Genomic DNA, 16,674 nt, shown 5'->3' with positions numbered 1-16,674 from the left:
AGGAATAGGGGAACTTTTATAGGGACAACCAATGGCCTAACTGCCCCATTAAAAACTAGACACAGTCCTAGAAAGTAGGCACAATCCTATTTTTGAGGATCTGCAACTGAATATTGCATGTGCCAAGTCAACCCCGACAATCCCGAAAAAAAGGGCTGGGGGGTTTGACATTTCCAACACTCACTAGTCGAACTGCTGGCATGAGTGACCATCTCTCGGCCTTCACTAGGTAACACCTATGTACCTTTCCCTTCCTACAACATGGGCGTGGGCGAGTAGGGTTCGTGTGTAATTGGGACATGTACACTCGCTCCATGCCCAAAAACGATGAAAAACACTACATTTTATCAATAAACACCCTTGGGTGGCGTCCAGGGCATGGGTGGATCGGTCTACAGGCACAACCGCAGGGTTGGACGTACCCCGCACCGTCATTTTACCAATGAAAAAAAAAAAAAAAAAAACCTAGTCGAACTGAAGAGAAGAAGATGAAAGTATTATTTAGAAAGCGAAGAAGACAAAATATATATATATTATTTGTTCAAAAGAGAAGAAGATGAAAGTATTATTTGTTCAAAAAAAAAAAGAGAAGAAGACGAAAGCCAAAAAACTTAATTAAGAACTTATAGGTTTGATAGTAACAAGACAAATTATCTAAAATAATATTTCAATTTACATGTCAGATAATCAGAAAAGCCAGATACCTTCAGATATTGGCCTGTGGGACCCACCAAATTTGCACTGGACTGGGCCTAATAAATTAGTTATCGGGCTCTAATAGTCTCACATTTGGTATCTCCTAAATAATCTCTCTCGTATTCTGTAGGGGAAGCGGCCGAGCGCAGTAGAGATGGGAGTGGCTACTGTCTAATCGCGGTAATTCTCCTTACAATTCGGGTTATCGGATGTCGGAACTCTGAGTCGATACCGGGGATTGAGGCGACTAGCTCGTATGGTTTTGATCTTTTTACATTGTTGTTTACAAATGATTCTTCTGTCCGTCATCTACTCGACGCTGTGTTCCTCGTCATCGTTTATGCAAGGATGCGCTTTTTATTGATGTGTTTACGCAAGAACAACTTATGAGTATCATCGTATCTAGTGGGCGCAGAGTGATCTTTCTTAAAAGTCAAATCTGTCTCCGATTGTGCCAGTGAGCCTGCCAACAATGCGTTTCGCGCGATTGTCTAGATGCCACTACTCGATTGCTTATTCTGGAAAATGAAATTTAATATTTTTAGGTTAACCCTTTTCACTGGGTAGCGTGCTCTCTGATTGTTTCATTGGTGCATATATTACAGTTATCTAGGGATATTATGGCACTCTATTAATTTATACTTAAGATTTTTCCCGTGGACATAATGGATATCTTAGTTTTAATGTCTTCCTAATTTGGGTTAGTTACCTACTTCCATGTCTTAAAGCAAGAATAACTAATTTGGGTGAGTTACATAATGGATATCTTAGCTCAGAGTTCATTTTAGCCTTCAAGATTTGGCATTCTAGGGAACCAAAAGCTCGCAAGTGATCTCATGTTTTTTGTAGGATTTTCCAAATTTAAAACTGAAGCATACGTTGTTCGTCCCATCATCTATTTTCTCTTGGAGACCCGTACGAGTCAAAGATTGGTCTTCATCTGCCTGCGAGAGGGCATCTCTGCTGCTTCCTTTTTGTATATTTAGTTAAAGATTGGTAACTGATGACTTGTAGCATTATTTCTTCTTTACATTTGTGGTTTACATCTGAAATCTAATGGTTTGTGTTTTTCCTTGTCAGGCTGCAAATTTTTGTTCTGAAATTTACTTCAATGGAAGGCCACACATTTCCGGTGCCACACAAAAGCATTTCCTCAGATATCAATGTATATTCAGTCTCATTTTCCTCGTTGTACTTAGTATTTTTTTCAAGCTTCTGCAAAAATACTTCATCAACTATGATATCTTTTTACGTCTGGAATTTGTCCGCATAAAAATCAATTCTGCCTCTAATCACATTAATTTGAGCCAGTATATTTGTCGATCCTCCCTTGCTTCTGAAGACTACCTGATACGCAGATCTGTATTCATAAATGCTTTGAGATGAAATCTTGAAACAATAGTTCAATATAATCAAACCAAACTCCAAATCCTTACCAATCACATCTCCAATTTTATCCAAGAAGAAGGTACGAAAGAGAGAAATGCTTTAAGATGATCAGAAACTTCCACGATTGCTGCCTCCTCCGGCTGCGGTGGCTTCCCACTGCTCCAGTCTCCAGTTCTCTGACCTCTTTATTTTAAGAATTTTGAAGATATGCTTAATCCCTCTCCTTCACTCTCTGGTAATTTAATTAAAAGGGTGTTGCATGTGCAACCTTTCCCGAACATGACTCCAGCAATTGTGCTTTTCGCTTAAGTCTTCTTCGATCTGTTCTTGTAAAGAACATATTGATACTTCCCCCGTGAAAGTCCTATTTTAAGCGACAAAATGGTCCCCAAGATAAATGACTATTTTTCCCTTTTCCACCTGTATAATCCTATGAAATAGCTTCCCTCTTAAGTTATTCTCTTTCTTCATACCCATATGGTGATGGAATTTAATATTTTTGTTTAATCACTAATACAGGGAACTAAAACGGCCATCGTTATTTCCAGCTATGAAGATCATTTCTTGGTAACTTCGTGTTCTTGTCAGCAAAAAAACTAAATCTTTTTTATCAGTTTTTTTGTAAATCGGATAGTAGACATGGATTAACAAATTCCATGTCAAGGATATCTCGTTCTTAATCCTCCGTATCTGTTTTGTTCAGGTTGTAGTAACCCAGATTGGAAGCATGGGAACCATAATAAGGGCCAGGTAAAACTGATATCAACTTTATTCCACCTATATTGGATAGCGAACATTATCATGTGACTATTTCTTTATTAGAAAAGAGGAGAGCTTTTCGACAGATCCAACGTTTAATGTCTCCGTAGCATTGGGCAAACGAGATGAGGTTAGTCGATGATATTTAAATCTGCATGATTTGGTAAACTGTGGACATTGGATCCTGATCAGATGTCTATGGTACCTCCACAGCCATTGCTAATAGCATGTGCCCGCCAGCTGATCGAACACATAAGGTAAATAATCCCCCCCTCTATCTCTCTCTCCCTTGATCTGCATTTATCTATCTATCTACATTCCCCTCTCTCTCATCTACCTGTTGATCTCTGTCTCCTCTCTCTCCCCCATCTATCTATCAACCTCTCTCTCTCATTTCTCTCTATCTCTATCGATCTATCTATCTACCCACCTACCTTTATATATTTATCTCCCCCACTCTATCTCCATCAGATATTTATCTGTCTCTCTCTATCTATCTATCTATCCATCCATCTATCTATCCATGAATCTATCAATCTAAAGATCTATTTCGCTCCATGCCTCACTCTCTTTGTCTATATATCCATCCATCTATCTATCTATCTATCTATCTAAAGATCTATTTCGCTCCATGCCTCACTCTCTTTGTCTATATATCCATCCATCTATCTATCTATCTAAAGATCTATTTCGCTCCATGCCTCACTCTCTCTGTCTATATATCCATCTATCTATCTATGTCTATATTTCCCACCCTTTCATTTATTTATCTCTCTCTGTCTCTATCTAAACATCCATTTCACTCCCTGCCTCACTCTCTCTGTCTATCTTAATATCTATCCATCTGTACTTCTGTTTATACATCCGTCTATCTATATATCTATCTCTCTATACATATATACGTCTATAGAGTGATAGGGAGATGCATGTCCATCTCTATGTATCAAGGAGAACTAATCGAAGTCTGATTAGTCTTTAGAAATTTCTCACCTCATTTCTTGCTCCATTTTTGTCGATCTCAGGCCGACCGAAAAGAAGACAACATGCAATCTCCCTCTCTCTCTCTATCTCTCTCTCTCTCTCTAACATGATATTTTTGTTCTTCCCTTCCAGCAGCTCTGGCTCTCCCAAGCACCTCATGCTTTCCTTAGGCCTCAAGGATCATCACCCGGTAAAAATATTCTCTCTCTAGATCTCACTCTCTATCTATCTATCTTTATATCTATGTATGTATCTGTCTGTCTATCTATCTATCTATCTATCAGTCTATCTAGTTATATATATATATATATCTATATCTAGATATCTATATATACCAGAACATGTTTATTGGGCTCTATTTGATAATGTTTATCAACAGTGATATGAGTCATGGATGATGGCATGATGTTTGTTTCAGGAAACCGTCCGAGCCGTCGCCTCTGCCGTGATCGATAATCGAATGTGGTGAAGCTTTATAAGCATTGTCTTCATAGACTTATTTTAATATAATATGTTTTATCCGATGGGGGGCCCGGATGAGCCCAACCAACCATATATTTCCACGTGTCATCACACCCTAACAAGTAAATAACCGCATGCGTGAAAAAATACTCTAAAAGTAGATTTATAATATTTTTCTTGTATTTTAAATCCAACGTTGGGCCCGGGTGGTCACGACGCCTCATCGGCCCATTTTTCCACGTGTCATTACACCAGCTAATAAGGAAATAATCGTGCGCAGCGAAAATACTCTAAAAGTGGATTTTTAATATTTTTTCTTGTATTTTAAATCCAATGTTGGGCTTTTTTCGGGTGATGGCGACGCCTCATCGACCCATTTTTCCACGTGTCATCACACCAGCTAATAAGAAATAATCGCACCTATATTATTTTTTATTTATTTTCCACGTGGCGGCCAGCGAGTGGTGGTCCGTTCTAACGGCTTCCTGCCCGTGAAAAACGAGGGAATAAATAGAGAAGAGAAAAAAAGGAAAAAAAGGGGAGAGGAAGAACCGCGCCAAGCATGAAGAGGCGCTTCTCCACGTCGCGATCTGGTCCTTGGCTCTCTCCCAGCCATGTCGCTGCACAATTCCTTCACTCGTCCTCTCTCGCAATCCCCGATTTCGTCTTCGAATCGCCAGATCGTCGTTCGATCTCGATCTTTCTCCAATTCTCTGCAATCGATGCATTTCCGGAGTTCCTACGGCGGGGGATCGCGACTCGGATTCCGTGGCTGCGCCGGCCGGAAGGTTTTCAAGGTTTTTAAGGTTTTTGCGGTTTCTGATCCGTTGAGCAAGATGAATTTCAACGAGTACATGGTCACACTCGATAAGCCGCTCGGTATACGCTTTGCGCTCTCGCTGGATGGCGCGATTCTTGTCCATTCGCTGAGGAAAGGGGTAAGCTTTCCTGTGGTCGTGATTGTCGCTTTTGATGTTGACTGTTGGTTGTTTATGATGTGGTCGTTGTTAGGGAAATGCGGAGAAATCTAGAATCATTATGGTGGGGGACGCATTGAAAAAGGCGGGCCATGTTTCCGAGGAGGGTGCGATGGTTGACATCAAGAACCTTGCTGATACACAGTATGCACGGTCTAACTTTATTTGATGCTCGTTGTGTTTGAAATTTACGTTTACTGCCGATTCTTCTCAAATTACTTTCAATTCGTTGGACATCAAGAACCTTCATGATACACAGTATGCATTGCCAAAGTTTCCCAGTTCATTATGTCTGAAATTAATGATTTCTGTCAATTCTTCTCTATTGATATGACTGTGATTATTGTACAATTAATTCCTTGTATGACAGCTAAGTTGACACCAATGATCTCGCAGATACACAGTACTCATTGTCAAACTTTCTTAGATGTCCATCACGTTTGCATTTATGATTTCTCCCGATTCTTCTCAAATTGTATTACTGTCATTGATGGAGAATTAATTCACTGGATGATAGCTTATCGGAGAACTTATAAGATTTCAGCCTTTAAGTCATTACTCTTTATGACTTTTCTCTACGATTTTTGAATTATCTTTCAGGAAAGTGCTGAAGGCGACGTCTGGGTCCTTCAGCTTGATTCTCGAGAGGCCGTCCTCTCCCTTTCCCATTCAGCAACTATGTCTTCTCGGGGACCACGACGTTATATTTAACAAAGGTCGAGTTCCTCTTAGTACTTGGAATTCAGCGGTCCATGGAGCTGGTATGGGAAACCCTGGCTTTATAATTTTCTCGCCAAGACTTTTACAACCGAAAGGATGGGAGCTTCTCTCTAGAGAAAATCATGAAATTTCTGATTTCCAAACTTTGAACAACGGTTTCATGTCGAAGCAGAAGACTGAATTCGTTGGGATTTTTGCTGAGGAATGTTCCGAAGAAGTTGAATGGTCGTTTGGCAGCTTTCCTTTAGATGAATATCTCAAAGCGCTTGATCGATCAAAAGGAGAGTTGTACTATAATCACTCTCTAGGCATGCAATATAGCAAAGTAAGTGATTCCAGAGTGTAATCATAGATCATTGCTTTTTTTTGCATCTACGTGAGATATCGTTTATTCCATATACTAATTTCCCTCTGGAAGGTTGATTCTCGATTACCCGGTAGTGTTGATCTTTTTTAACCGTGGGTATTTAGAAAAATATGTCAAACAAGTGAACAGCATATGAGGAAGTTTCTTTAGGCACTAAAATGTCGAAAGATTAATAATTTTTTCCTTGATAAAAAGAAAATCAAAAATGAATTTATTCAATTTAGTAAAACCTTTACGAAATTCACGCCAGTAGGGCTGCCTGAAACTAATCAGTTTCAAAAATCGGAACTGGAAAAAGTTTATTGTGTATTCCTTCCCTTAGAACCAGCTCTCTTGTTCATGTAGATTGTGTTGCTTTTTACTGAATTTTTCAATGTTTGACCTTGGATGGAGAGGATCAAAGAGGCAGGAGAAGGAATAGACTCAGAAACAAAATAGACTCTTGTTTATTTCATTTAGGTCTAGTAATATATAAAGAGTTGTACTGGGCTGAGTTGGTCATGGCCCAATAAGAACTCGCGATGGCTAACTTAACTGTCAGTTGGTGCGTAAAACTGTATGGCACACGTGACCTATCCGTATAGGTCATAAATCGGTAACAAATTTATCAGTAGTTGTGCTGTAGTTGCTCATTTTCTTATTTAACGCATTTTCCCATTCTTTTCAGATCACAGAGCAAATATACATTGGCTCGTGTATGCAAACTGAAAACGATGTACAGACTTTGGCAAGTACAGTGGTAATCACCAATCTTTCTTTATGTTTGAGAGGTCTCTTGACCGTATATTTGCTAAGAGGGTGTCCCTCTTTGACAGGGCATTACTGCAATTATAAATTTCCAAAGTGAAAGTGAGCGTGTGAACTGGGGAATCAACTCGGAATCCATCAACGATGCTTGCCGTCGCTATAACATTCTCACAGTCAATTACCCGATACGGTAATTCCTAACCTTTTTTCGTTCTAATGTTGAATACCCTTAGCTTTGTCATGCGCACAGAAACGTTGTTTTATCAAATCCAATGATTTTTTCATAAATAATTCAATGGTCGAGTTTTTAAGAAAAAGATCTTTGTAGAAGTCGCTGATAGGGATAGCATGGACAAAATCTTATTGATATTTGTAAAACTAAAGTTGTGTTATGATGTTAAGAGCTGCTCTGTTTTCTTTGAATATTAAAAATGATACGCTCCTGAAATGTGTATCTTTGCCTACCAAGACAATAACTTGAGCAACGCTGAGCAAATAACATAACAATGTTAATTCTCTCAAGAATCCAAGAAAGTCAGAACTGTCGTCTCAAGAAGGTATGAGATTTACGGAAAGAACAGGTATACAGTAAGATAACAGTAAATCGGGGTTGGAATGACACCATTCTCCCAGGAGAAGCAAGGATCTCTTGCAATCCCGGCCTGGCCACAATGCCAATCTTGAAGAAGAAGTCCCTTTTTGACTTGTCCGGCCATGTTTTATTTGTATACAACAGGCAACTGATATAGTCCTCTTCAGAAAATATCGATATGCATTGACTTCAGAATTTCGATTTCAAGAAATGTCAGAATTACCGGATTTGCCATACTCAGAAATCACGGAGAGAATTGATCCACGTACAATGTAGCTCCAATCAGAGAGAGAGGTATAGAATTGATGGAAAAGAGAAAAGAGTAGTGATAGACGAGGCGGATCTCTCTCGTCTCCCTCTGAGGAGGAGAATCTCCCGCTCAGCCCGATGTTGACGCCAACAAACTTCAGAAGTCCCAGAGGACTTATTTCCCCCTTATTTATTGGCGGGGGCCTCCGCCTATTAGTGGCCTTACACGTTGTCAGGCGTGGTAGCGGTTAGTCTTCTTTTCTTCTTCCTCTTCTCCAGGTAAGTCTGAGGAATCCCCGTATCAGCAACCCACCATTTTCCTAGTTGAAATGTCGTGTGCAGGCCTGTAGTGGTTGAGGTCTTGTACTCTTACTCTTATGATAGGTCCATGATTGGACTCTATCAAAAACTGGTAGTCATGAATATTGGTGTATTCTTTACCAAATCAAATGATTTTAGAGACTTAAGTATTTTATATTTTTACAATATAAAATAGGACAGATCCATGTAAATATTTGAATGTCAATAGCGGACTAGGATTGTATAGAGAAAACCAAGCATATATTTTAATACAACAATAGTTACGCTGCGTTCTTTCAATGTGAAAAACTGACACCATTCATTAGTGGCAGTGTATTCTGATACAGTGTGGTACCGTAACTCAATGATTCAATCAACTTCAAGAAAAATAACCTTCAGTATTCTGGTACTCCCAAACCAGAAGATAGATCGGTAACAAGCGAACCTGGGGTTATGGAGAAATCGGTGAGAGATTAGAAGAAAATAGAAACGTAGAAGAACTAGAAGTAGAGAAAGTAAGATGAAGATTGAGAGAGGATGGAGATCCTCTCCCCCTTTATGGTCACAGGTGGCTCCCGCTCCCAGCCCTCAACCCGACTGCCCTCTGAATAACAGAATCTTGAAAAATGTCTGCCCCCGCCTCTTCTCTGCCTCAGTTGCTTATAGAATCTCCATGGACTGGCTTCCCACGTGTGAGATCTGGCACATGGCCCGACTTATCGGGCTCTCTTATTGGTATGACGCCAATACGTCTTTGAAAAGAATGTATCATACGTCTTTGGTATGATGACGGAAGCTCGTATTCTATCGGCATTGCTTGATCTCTTTGCTGACTTCTGGGGGCTGCAATTTAATAGAGCCAAGTTGTCTTTTGTGGGCTTAGGACTTTCTTCGGAGGAAGAGGCACAATGTGTTGGAGCTTTAGGCACACCTTGAGGCTCGATCCCAATGAGTTACCTGGGTCTCCCACTGACGGGGAGACGTATCCTAGCTGCAGAATGATAACCGGTGGTGGAAAAAATGGAAAGGAGGCTAGAGGGTTGGCAGAACTAGACACTTTCAAAAGGGGGTCGGTTGGTGCTCCTGCGGTCGGCGCTGTCAGCAATCCCAATATTCTACTTATCAGTATTTAAAATACCAGCAGGAGTGGTAAACCGACTGGAGGGGTTGATGAGAAGGTTCTTTTGGGGAGGCAATGGAGAGGAAGAAAGCAAGGGGGTGCTTCTAGTAGCATGGGAGATACTATGCAGACCTGTGAAACAGGGAGGGTTGGGGATCCTTCATCTGGAAACCATGAATATGGCATTGTTGACCAAATGGGTGGAACGGATTATGACATCAGCGGAGGGTCTGGTTTTCAGTGGGAGAAGCGTTGGGCTAGAGTCAGGGGAGAGTCCCCCTTCTAGAGCGTCTGCATCAAGCCATTCCTCGCATTCGGGAGTTTTTTGAGCCCAGATTGGGGGACGGGGCAAAATTTCAGTTTTGGATCGACAACTGGTCCAACCATGGCCCCATGAAGTTGAAGTTCCCAAAGCTATTTTCTTAAGCGAGGCACCTAGAGGTCACGGTCAGGGAGTGTTGGGACGAGGCTTGGGTCCCTATCCTGACTGGAGCATTAGCGGAGCCACAGTTCAAGGAGCTGTCGAGGATGCAAGAGACACTTCTACCAATCAGCCTGTCAGCTGAATTGTGTGATGGTTGGATGTGGTGGGGGTTGTCCTTCTCGGTGAAAGATGCATCTTTGAAGATCAGAGGGGAAGCGAGGGACGACTTGGTAATCAATAAGGCATGCCACATGTTGATGAAGCACAAAGTTCCCGTTAAAGTGTGATTTTTCAGCTGGTTATTGAGGCTGAGGAGGCTGGTCACACGGGTCTATCGGCGGAGATGGGCCCCCACGGCTCCCACTGATTGTATTATGTTCGCCAGGGGGGAGGAAGATTGTTCCCACCTTTTCTTCACATGTCAGTTCGCCCAGGGAGTCTGGGCATCGCAGCAGGTTCAGGGGGTGATTATCTCATCAGACGAGGCCTTTTGGGCTTCAAAGATAGACGGGAATTACAGAAGTAGACTGGAATGGGAGCGGTTACTCGCGGTGCTCTGGGCAATATGGCTACATTGAAATGAGGTTTTGTATAAAGGGAGGATGGCTTCGGTGGAGAATGTCATGTATGACGTGGAGGTGCTAGTGTCTTTCCGGTTTCGGGTGGTCATCCGTATTTTCTTTCAAAAAAAAAAATCATTTTCTCAACCAAATCCAAATTAAATATATGATTTTCTTAAGAAAAGATGCACAGTGATACAATCCCTCTCCTATTGTAGGGCCGCTAGGGGCCTTTTTGTATTTTCATTTCCCTTCTTGCATGCCCTTTTTAATTATTTAGTCCTTGTTGGATATTGAGTATTAGGTGAATCTACCTTTTGATAACAACGTCCACTTCGGTCCCCATCCTCCTTGGCGACATTTACTCCGTCGGCCTTCCTCATCTTCCTCTCCCTTTCTCATTCACGATTCACCCAGGCAATGGACTGCATCTCACAGATCCCTGTGAAGACGGCCGACAGAAATCTTATCGATGATCATGAAACAAAATAGATGTTCGTGGGTTTCTTTTGAAAATATTAATAAAACAGGTAATATTGATGGATTGTTTCAGGGAGGTGGACTCGATGGACCTGAGAAGGAAGCTTCCTTTTTGCGTGGGCCTCCTCCTCCGCCTTCTTAGAAAGAACTTCCGGGTTTTTCTCACGTGCACCACGGGATTCGAGAGATCCCCCACGTGTGTGATCGCTTATTTGCACTGGATCCAGGACACTGCTCTCCACGCTGCCCACAATTTCGTCACCGGTTTGCACTCCTGCCGGCCTGACCGGTTCGGTCATTTCTCCCCTTAAAACAGTATTAAAATTTTCCCTATTACCAAACTATGCACATTACCCTTTTTTTTTACATTGCAGGGCTGCCATTGTCTGGGCCACGTGGGATCTGATCGCCTTGGTAGAGCTCGGCATGTCCGACGGGCCGCCCACCCACGTCGTCACCTTTGTCTGGACCAATGGCTGCCAAGAGGTCATATTTTTCTAAATTTTTTTTTGAAGAAAAAAGAGAAGGTCACCCGGGATCGGTGATCAACTCAATATCTTTCTACAATTTGATAGATGTAAGCGAAGTAACACCCACATTTTTTTGAATTGGGTTTTCAGGGTGAGGAAGTCCATCTGGTGGGGGATTTCACTGCAAACTGGAAAGAATCTGTGAGGCTGGGCCATAAAGGTGGCCCCAGATTCGAAGCTGATGTCAGACTCCGTCATGGAAAGTACGGCCCCAGATCCCGAGTCTTGCCCGGTCAAACTCCCTTGATCGTTGACCAAGCTTTGCCATGTGTCCTCAGGTACGGGTACAAGTTTGTGGTCGGTGGGCACTGGCGACACTCCACGTCGTTGCCGACAGAGACCGATCAGGCGGGCAATGTTAACAACGTGATTAGAGTGGGAGATATTGCTCGTATACGTTTCTTCGGCGGCGGCCAGCAGTACATCAAGGTTAGTTAGTTAGTTGGTTAGTTAATTAGTTAGCTGTCTCTCCTTTTTAAACAATTACTTCGTTAATTACGTGATCGACCTGTGGCAGGACCCTACCGTGGTCAAAGTGATCGAGAGGCCGTTGACTGAAGACGAACGCTTCATGTTGGCTTTTGCTGCCCGGCGCATCGCATTCGCGATTTGCCCAATCACTCTGGCACCTAAATGAATATAAATAGAACTAATATCCATCTAAGTTTGCGCCTTTCCTTAATGTCAATTATCATTGAATAATCGGTGTGAGGACAATATTTACAGGAAATCCACGGCGAGATCACGTCTCGTCGGGCTTGGGCTCGAGGACGACGGGCACCTTCTCCTTCTGATCCCCCCGCAGCACCTCCACCGTCACCTTTATTCGTACCCCAAGGAAGAAAACAGAGAAGCAGTTGACTCGTCAGTGTTGACCAGAAAGTCAAACATGAGGATGAAGAGCATAGACCATAAAGTCAAGCATGAGGGTGAAGAACATTGACCATACCGTGTCGCCGACTTTGCACTGGTCCAGGATCCTATACAAGTCACTGCCGCTGGTGACCTTCTTGCCATTGACTGAGGTGATGATGTCCCCCAAGACGAGGCGGCCGTAGCCATCACGCTTGGTCGGCTTGAGGCCCTGTGAAAGGTTGACCTCTACGCGTCAGTGGCCAGTCAACAGAAGGCGGGGAAAGGAAGCGGATATACCGCTTTGCCTGCCGGCCCATTAGGGGGCGCATCGAGGACGAGCACCCCGCTGACCCCGAGCTGCTCCACGGACTGGTCCGGGGCGAATTTGATCCCTAGAATGGGCCTCGTGACTTTCCCAAATTTGACCAGCTGGTCCACGATTCCTCCAACCTGGGGTTGACATAAAAGTCAACAGTCAACAATCAAACGGCAATGGTCAACTAAATGTCAGTGAATTGAAGTGAAACCCACCGTGTCTACCGGGATGGCGAAGCCGACGCCGGAGGAGGCGCCTGAGGGGGAGTAGATGGCAGTGTTGATGCCGATGAGGCTTCCAGAGCTGTCAAGGAGCGGCCCGCCACTGTTCCCCGGGTTGATGGCAGCATCCGTTTGAATTACATCCTGGATTGGCCGCCCAGTTGCGGCGGAGCTGATTTCTCTCCTCAGTCCACTGCGCAACAACAAATGAACATGGATTGAGGAGACAAGTAAGTCTTTTTGATTTTTTGATTGCTGATGATGATGCTATGATTAATTTCATTCTAGGTTTTCATGATGATTATGCTAGTTCTGCTGTTGCTGCTATCATGATGCTGAGATTTGTTTTTGCTGTTGATGATGATGCCGATGATGATGATGTCGTTGAGGTTGATGATGAGGTTCTAGGTGTTTTTTTTTTTGAAGATGATGTCTGGGTGTTGTTTCCTATGATGACGTGCACTACTGTTGGTGATAATCTTGTTGATAATGATGATGATAATTGCACTGCTTTAATCGTGCTGTTGACGGAGAAGATGGCGCTGCTGTTCTTACTGATGATGATGATGATGATATCGCCAATGATACTACACATGATAATAGTTAAATGGTAATATTGGATAGCTCAGACTCCAGGTTAAAGATTATTCATTCTTACCTGATGACGCCTGTGGTCAATGTGTGGTCCAATCCAAACTGCATGCACACCCAAAAAAAATAGAAGCCATGACTCAGATATCCTACAACCCCATAATTTCCTCAAAAGATTTGTCCAAGATTGCGAGCCATCTACTCAAAATACTTATAAATCACGGCCAGCGATCGGTGGTCGATCATGTCTGATTGAAAGATTTGATGGATATGAAATGGCACACTCACAGGATTTCCAATGGCGAATACTTTCTGACCCACGAGAAGATCAGCAGACATGCCAATCGGTATCGGCCTCAGTTTATCGCTCGGCGCATCAATCCGAAGCACGGCCACGTCTTTATCTTGATCATATCCTACGATGGATGCTTCGTACGTCGATTGGTCAGCGAGCGTGACCCTGCATGAAGCTAGCCAGTCATTCGTCAATTTCATAACAAAATATTGATCACGAGAATCAACCAATAGATCAAGAGCACCTATCAAGCCTTTCAACAATTTGATTCCGGATGATTGATCATGAGAATCAATCCATTTTTTTGTCAATTTCATTACAACCGACTGACCATGAGAATCAATCAATTGTTTAAGAGAATCAAACAAGCCTTTCTTCAATTTGATTCCGGCAGACTGATCATGAAAATTAAGCCAGTATTTAGTCAATTTCATTACAAAATATTGATCCTGAGAATCAACGAATTGATCAAGAGAATCAAATAAGCCATTTGTCAATTTGATTCCGGCAGACTGATCATGAAAATCAAGCCAGCCTTTCGTCAATTTGACGGCAGAAGATTGTTCATGAATATCCACCCAGTGATCATGCAAATCGAGCTAGTCTGCCGTCGATTTAATTGCGCAAGATTGATCATGTCAATAAGAAAACTGCTGCTTCTCCCTTTTATTTAGTTAACTTCGCATCATCCATTTTATTCAGCTACTTTTGCAGAAGGAAGAAAGCAAACCAACCTGAGATCTGATGCCCCCCGGATGACGTGATAGTTGGTGACAATGTGACCTTCCTTGTCCCACACGAATCCAGATCCAGACCCTTGAGGCACCTCGAGCACATCAAGAGTGAACGCATCTTGCCTATCCAAAATTTAGCCCCAAATCAAGCAAAATCAAGACTTGATTTCCGAAATCCGCGCCGAAAATCACGCGAACCGCGTACCTGACGGCGAGATTAGTGATGTAGACGACAGAGGGCGTGTTATCCTCGAACAGCCGGACGGTGGCGAGCTCATCCGACTGAAGCTTCCGAGGAGCATTACTCACGAATCCCGAGGCGGCATCGACGTCGACGGCGAAGATCGAAAGGGAGATAGCGAGCGAGGCGGCCAACGAAAAGAAAGAATTCACCGCAGACGAAATCAAGCCTCTGTTCAAGCGCATCGGATCGAACCTCGCGATGAACAATCTGTCGATCTTGCTGCTGCCATCACGGCCGGCGCAGCGGATAAGAACAGGCAAAGATCTGGACCGGAGAATCACGGATCTTGGAGGGATGGCGGAGATGGCGGATGCGGAAGCGAGGCGTTGTACAGCGAGGAGCTGCGGCCAGGGCGAAACCCTAGGCGAAGGTCCGCCATGGAGAGTAGCCGAGATCATCCTCGCCCACACAGACGCGATCAAGGAGGTCTACTATTCTGTGTAAGACGGCTGAAGCTTTTATACTATCCGTTGCCCAAGCGATTCCCACCACTCACAAGAGGCAACTCCAGTGACGTGGGGCCCACCCTAGACCTGCCTTTTCAAACGGAAATACTCCATTTTGTGTGGAATGTGGTGGTGTTGGGCCCACCCGTTGTTCGTCACCCCTAGGGTTGGATCGTCTCGGTCCCGTCCCGGTTTCTAGCAAAGACCTAAACCTTACTTAAAGCTCGGACTAATCATTGTGTGGGATGTGGCGGTGCTTGGCCCCACCTATTGTTCGTCACCCCTAGGGTTTGTTCGTCCTGGTCCCGTCCCGGATTCTAGCAAAGACCCAAACCTTGCCTAAAGTTTGGGCCGATCATTGTGTGGGATGTGGTGGTGCTGGGCCCCACCTGTTGTTCACCACACCTAGGGTTCGATCGTCTCGGTACGTCCTGATTTCTAGCAAAGACTTAAACCTTACCTAAAGTTCAAACCCATCATTGTGTGGGATATGGTGGTGCTGGGCCCCACATGTTGTTCGTCATACCTAGGGTTAGATCATCTCAGTACTGTCCCGGTTTCTATCAAAGACCTAAACCTTGCCTAAAGTTTGGACCGATCATTGTGTGGGATGTGGTGGTGCTGGGCCCACATGTTGTTTGTCACACCTAGGGTTGGATCGTCTCGGTCCCATCCCAGTTTCTAGCAAAGACCTAAACTTTACCTATAGTTCGGTCTGGTCTTGGTCCGATTTCACATGCAAAGTGATAGATATTATGTGGTCGTCAAGTCAATCACACTACCATGTTTACTTAAGTTCATTAAATAAAATATTTACGTTCATTATTATTCCGACTGATATTTATAATGAAGTTCACAAATACGTGCAATGATTTACTGAATTATGATGAGATCACAATACAGTGATCACTATTCTTTAAACATGTATTCTAAATATTTCTATTCGATGGATAGTCGAGAGACATACATCGAATTATCTAGATAGAATAGCACTAGTTGATCTTACTTATACGACAAGTATAGCTGATCATGTGGCTATTAGTGTGGCAACACTAAGGACAGATAGTGGGTGCTCTTTGGAGAAAGAGTTCACAGAATTAATCCGTGTGAATCTCTGAATGGTATTATACCTAAACGTCAATCAGGTTGATTCAAGTTACTGTTGTATAAGTGATCTAGTGACATGAGACACTAAGGACATCTCGTGAGTGAACGACTACATTTTGACTATGACTTACGAGCCTCTAATCATGAGATTCAAATAAGTATAGATCGGATGTAATAAGAAGCTTACGGAGATGATGGAGTGGTCAAGATGGGATCATCCGCCCTCGGTATAAGAGGAGATTGACTCGAGGAAGACGATGCAGAAAAATTCCTGGTCAGGGTAGTGAGGATATTGGAGAAGTCGTTCTCCAATGATCCCACTTACGCATCAGTATTAATCGAATGACAGATTAGGGTTTGACGATAAACTATACCCTAAGTCGTTCGAGAGTCTCACGCAGATGATGGATTATATATATACGGTAATCAATGACAGTAAAGGTTCCATGAGAGAGTTCAACACTACTCGGTATCTTCTAGAGCGCGTGGTGTAGCTTGGCACCCCACGGGCT

General features: G+C 43.1%; 3 protein-coding genes across 12 annotated transcripts; 2 read left to right on the top strand and 1 right to left on the bottom strand.

Annotated features, from left to right (window-relative positions):
* Window positions 1–770: 770 nt before the first annotated feature.
* Window positions 771–4,380, top strand: LOC144701300 (proteasome assembly chaperone-like protein). Of its 10 annotated transcripts, none has more exons than XM_078573085.1 (9): window positions 780–876; window positions 1,546–1,692; window positions 1,777–1,861; window positions 2,605–2,652; window positions 2,789–2,835; window positions 2,908–2,974; window positions 3,058–3,101; window positions 3,958–4,015; window positions 4,244–4,380. In XM_078573085.1, exons 3-9 carry the CDS (start codon window positions 1,808–1,810, stop codon window positions 4,292–4,294), a joined length of 369 nt encoding a protein of 122 aa, XP_078429211.1. In that variant the 5' UTR covers window positions 780–876; window positions 1,546–1,692; window positions 1,777–1,807; the 3' UTR covers window positions 4,295–4,380. The 10 variants fall into 10 exon arrangements, with proteins under 10 accessions (XP_078429214.1, XP_078429211.1, XP_078429217.1 ...); XM_078573090.1 differs by having other exon boundaries at window positions 798–876; window positions 1,570–1,692; XM_078573087.1 differs by having other exon boundaries at window positions 801–950; window positions 1,570–1,692.
* A 429-nt stretch (window positions 4,381–4,809) lies between these two features.
* LOC144701296 (phosphoglucan phosphatase LSF1, chloroplastic) lies at window positions 4,810–12,083 on the top strand. The gene is made up of 10 exons (XM_078573077.1): window positions 4,810–5,225; window positions 5,299–5,408; window positions 5,865–6,309; window positions 7,019–7,090; window positions 7,167–7,288; window positions 10,897–11,112; window positions 11,198–11,309; window positions 11,444–11,556; window positions 11,632–11,782; window positions 11,871–12,083. The coding sequence occupies exons 1-10, from the start codon at window positions 4,902–4,904 to the stop codon at window positions 11,988–11,990; spliced, it is 1,785 nt and encodes a 594-aa protein (XP_078429203.1). The 5' UTR covers window positions 4,810–4,901; the 3' UTR covers window positions 11,991–12,083.
* DEG1 (DegP protease 1) lies at window positions 12,007–15,048 on the bottom strand. Its single transcript, XM_078573078.1, has 8 exons — window positions 14,571–15,048; window positions 14,366–14,488; window positions 13,625–13,796; window positions 13,404–13,441; window positions 12,740–12,938; window positions 12,506–12,658; window positions 12,303–12,437; window positions 12,007–12,173 (listed from the first exon to the last, which is right to left on the bottom strand). The coding sequence occupies exons 1-8, from the start codon at window positions 15,005–15,007 to the stop codon at window positions 12,096–12,098; spliced, it is 1,335 nt and encodes a 444-aa protein (XP_078429204.1). The 5' UTR covers window positions 15,008–15,048; the 3' UTR covers window positions 12,007–12,095.
* Between the last annotated feature and the right edge of the window lie 1,626 nt (window positions 15,049–16,674).

Source organism: Wolffia australiana, chromosome 3 (assembly GCF_029677425.1).
Source record: "Wolffia australiana isolate 7733 chromosome 3, ASM2967742v1".
NCBI lineage: Eukaryota > Viridiplantae > Streptophyta > Magnoliopsida > Alismatales > Araceae > Wolffia > Wolffia australiana.
The sequence above is the reverse complement of the archived record's forward strand: the minus strand, read 5'-3'. Positions and strand labels throughout refer to the sequence as shown.

What these genes read in the sequence shown, in the direction of transcription:
- LOC144701296 (XM_078573077.1), top strand. Translation starts at nt 4,902, where the DNA reads ATGTCGCTGCACAATTCCTTCACTCGTCCTCTCTCGCAATCCCCGATT. An exon ending in CACTCCTGCCGGCCTGACCG is followed by an intron (nt 11,113 to 11,197) that starts GTTCGGTCATTT and finishes TTTACATTGCAG; the next exon opens with GGCTGCCATTGTCTGGGCCA. An exon ending in GTCAGACTCCGTCATGGAAA is followed by an intron (nt 11,557 to 11,631) that starts GTACGGCCCCAG and finishes ATGTGTCCTCAG; the next exon opens with GTACGGGTACAAGTTTGTGG.
- DEG1 (XM_078573078.1), bottom strand. Translation starts at nt 15,007, where the DNA reads ATGATCTCGGCTACTCTCCATGGCGGACCTTCGCCTAGGGTTTCGCCC. An exon ending in ATCACTAATCTCGCCGTCAG is followed by an intron (nt 14,489 to 14,570) that starts GTACGCGGTTCG and finishes AATTTTGGATAG; the next exon opens with GCAAGATGCGTTCACTCTTG. An exon ending in TTGACCACAGGCGTCATCAG is followed by an intron (nt 12,939 to 13,403) that starts GTAAGAATGAAT and finishes GTTGTTGCGCAG; the next exon opens with TGGACTGAGGAGAGAAATCA.
- LOC144701300 (XM_078573081.1), top strand. Translation starts at nt 1,083, where the DNA reads ATGAGTATCATCGTATCTAGTGGGCGCAGAGTGATCTTTCTTAAAAGT. An exon ending in CATTGGGCAAACGAGATGAG is followed by an intron (nt 2,975 to 3,057) that starts GTTAGTCGATGA and finishes GTACCTCCACAG; the next exon opens with CCATTGCTAATAGCATGTGC. An exon ending in CAGCTGATCGAACACATAAG is followed by an intron (nt 3,102 to 3,957) that starts GTAAATAATCCC and finishes CTTCCCTTCCAG; the next exon opens with CAGCTCTGGCTCTCCCAAGC.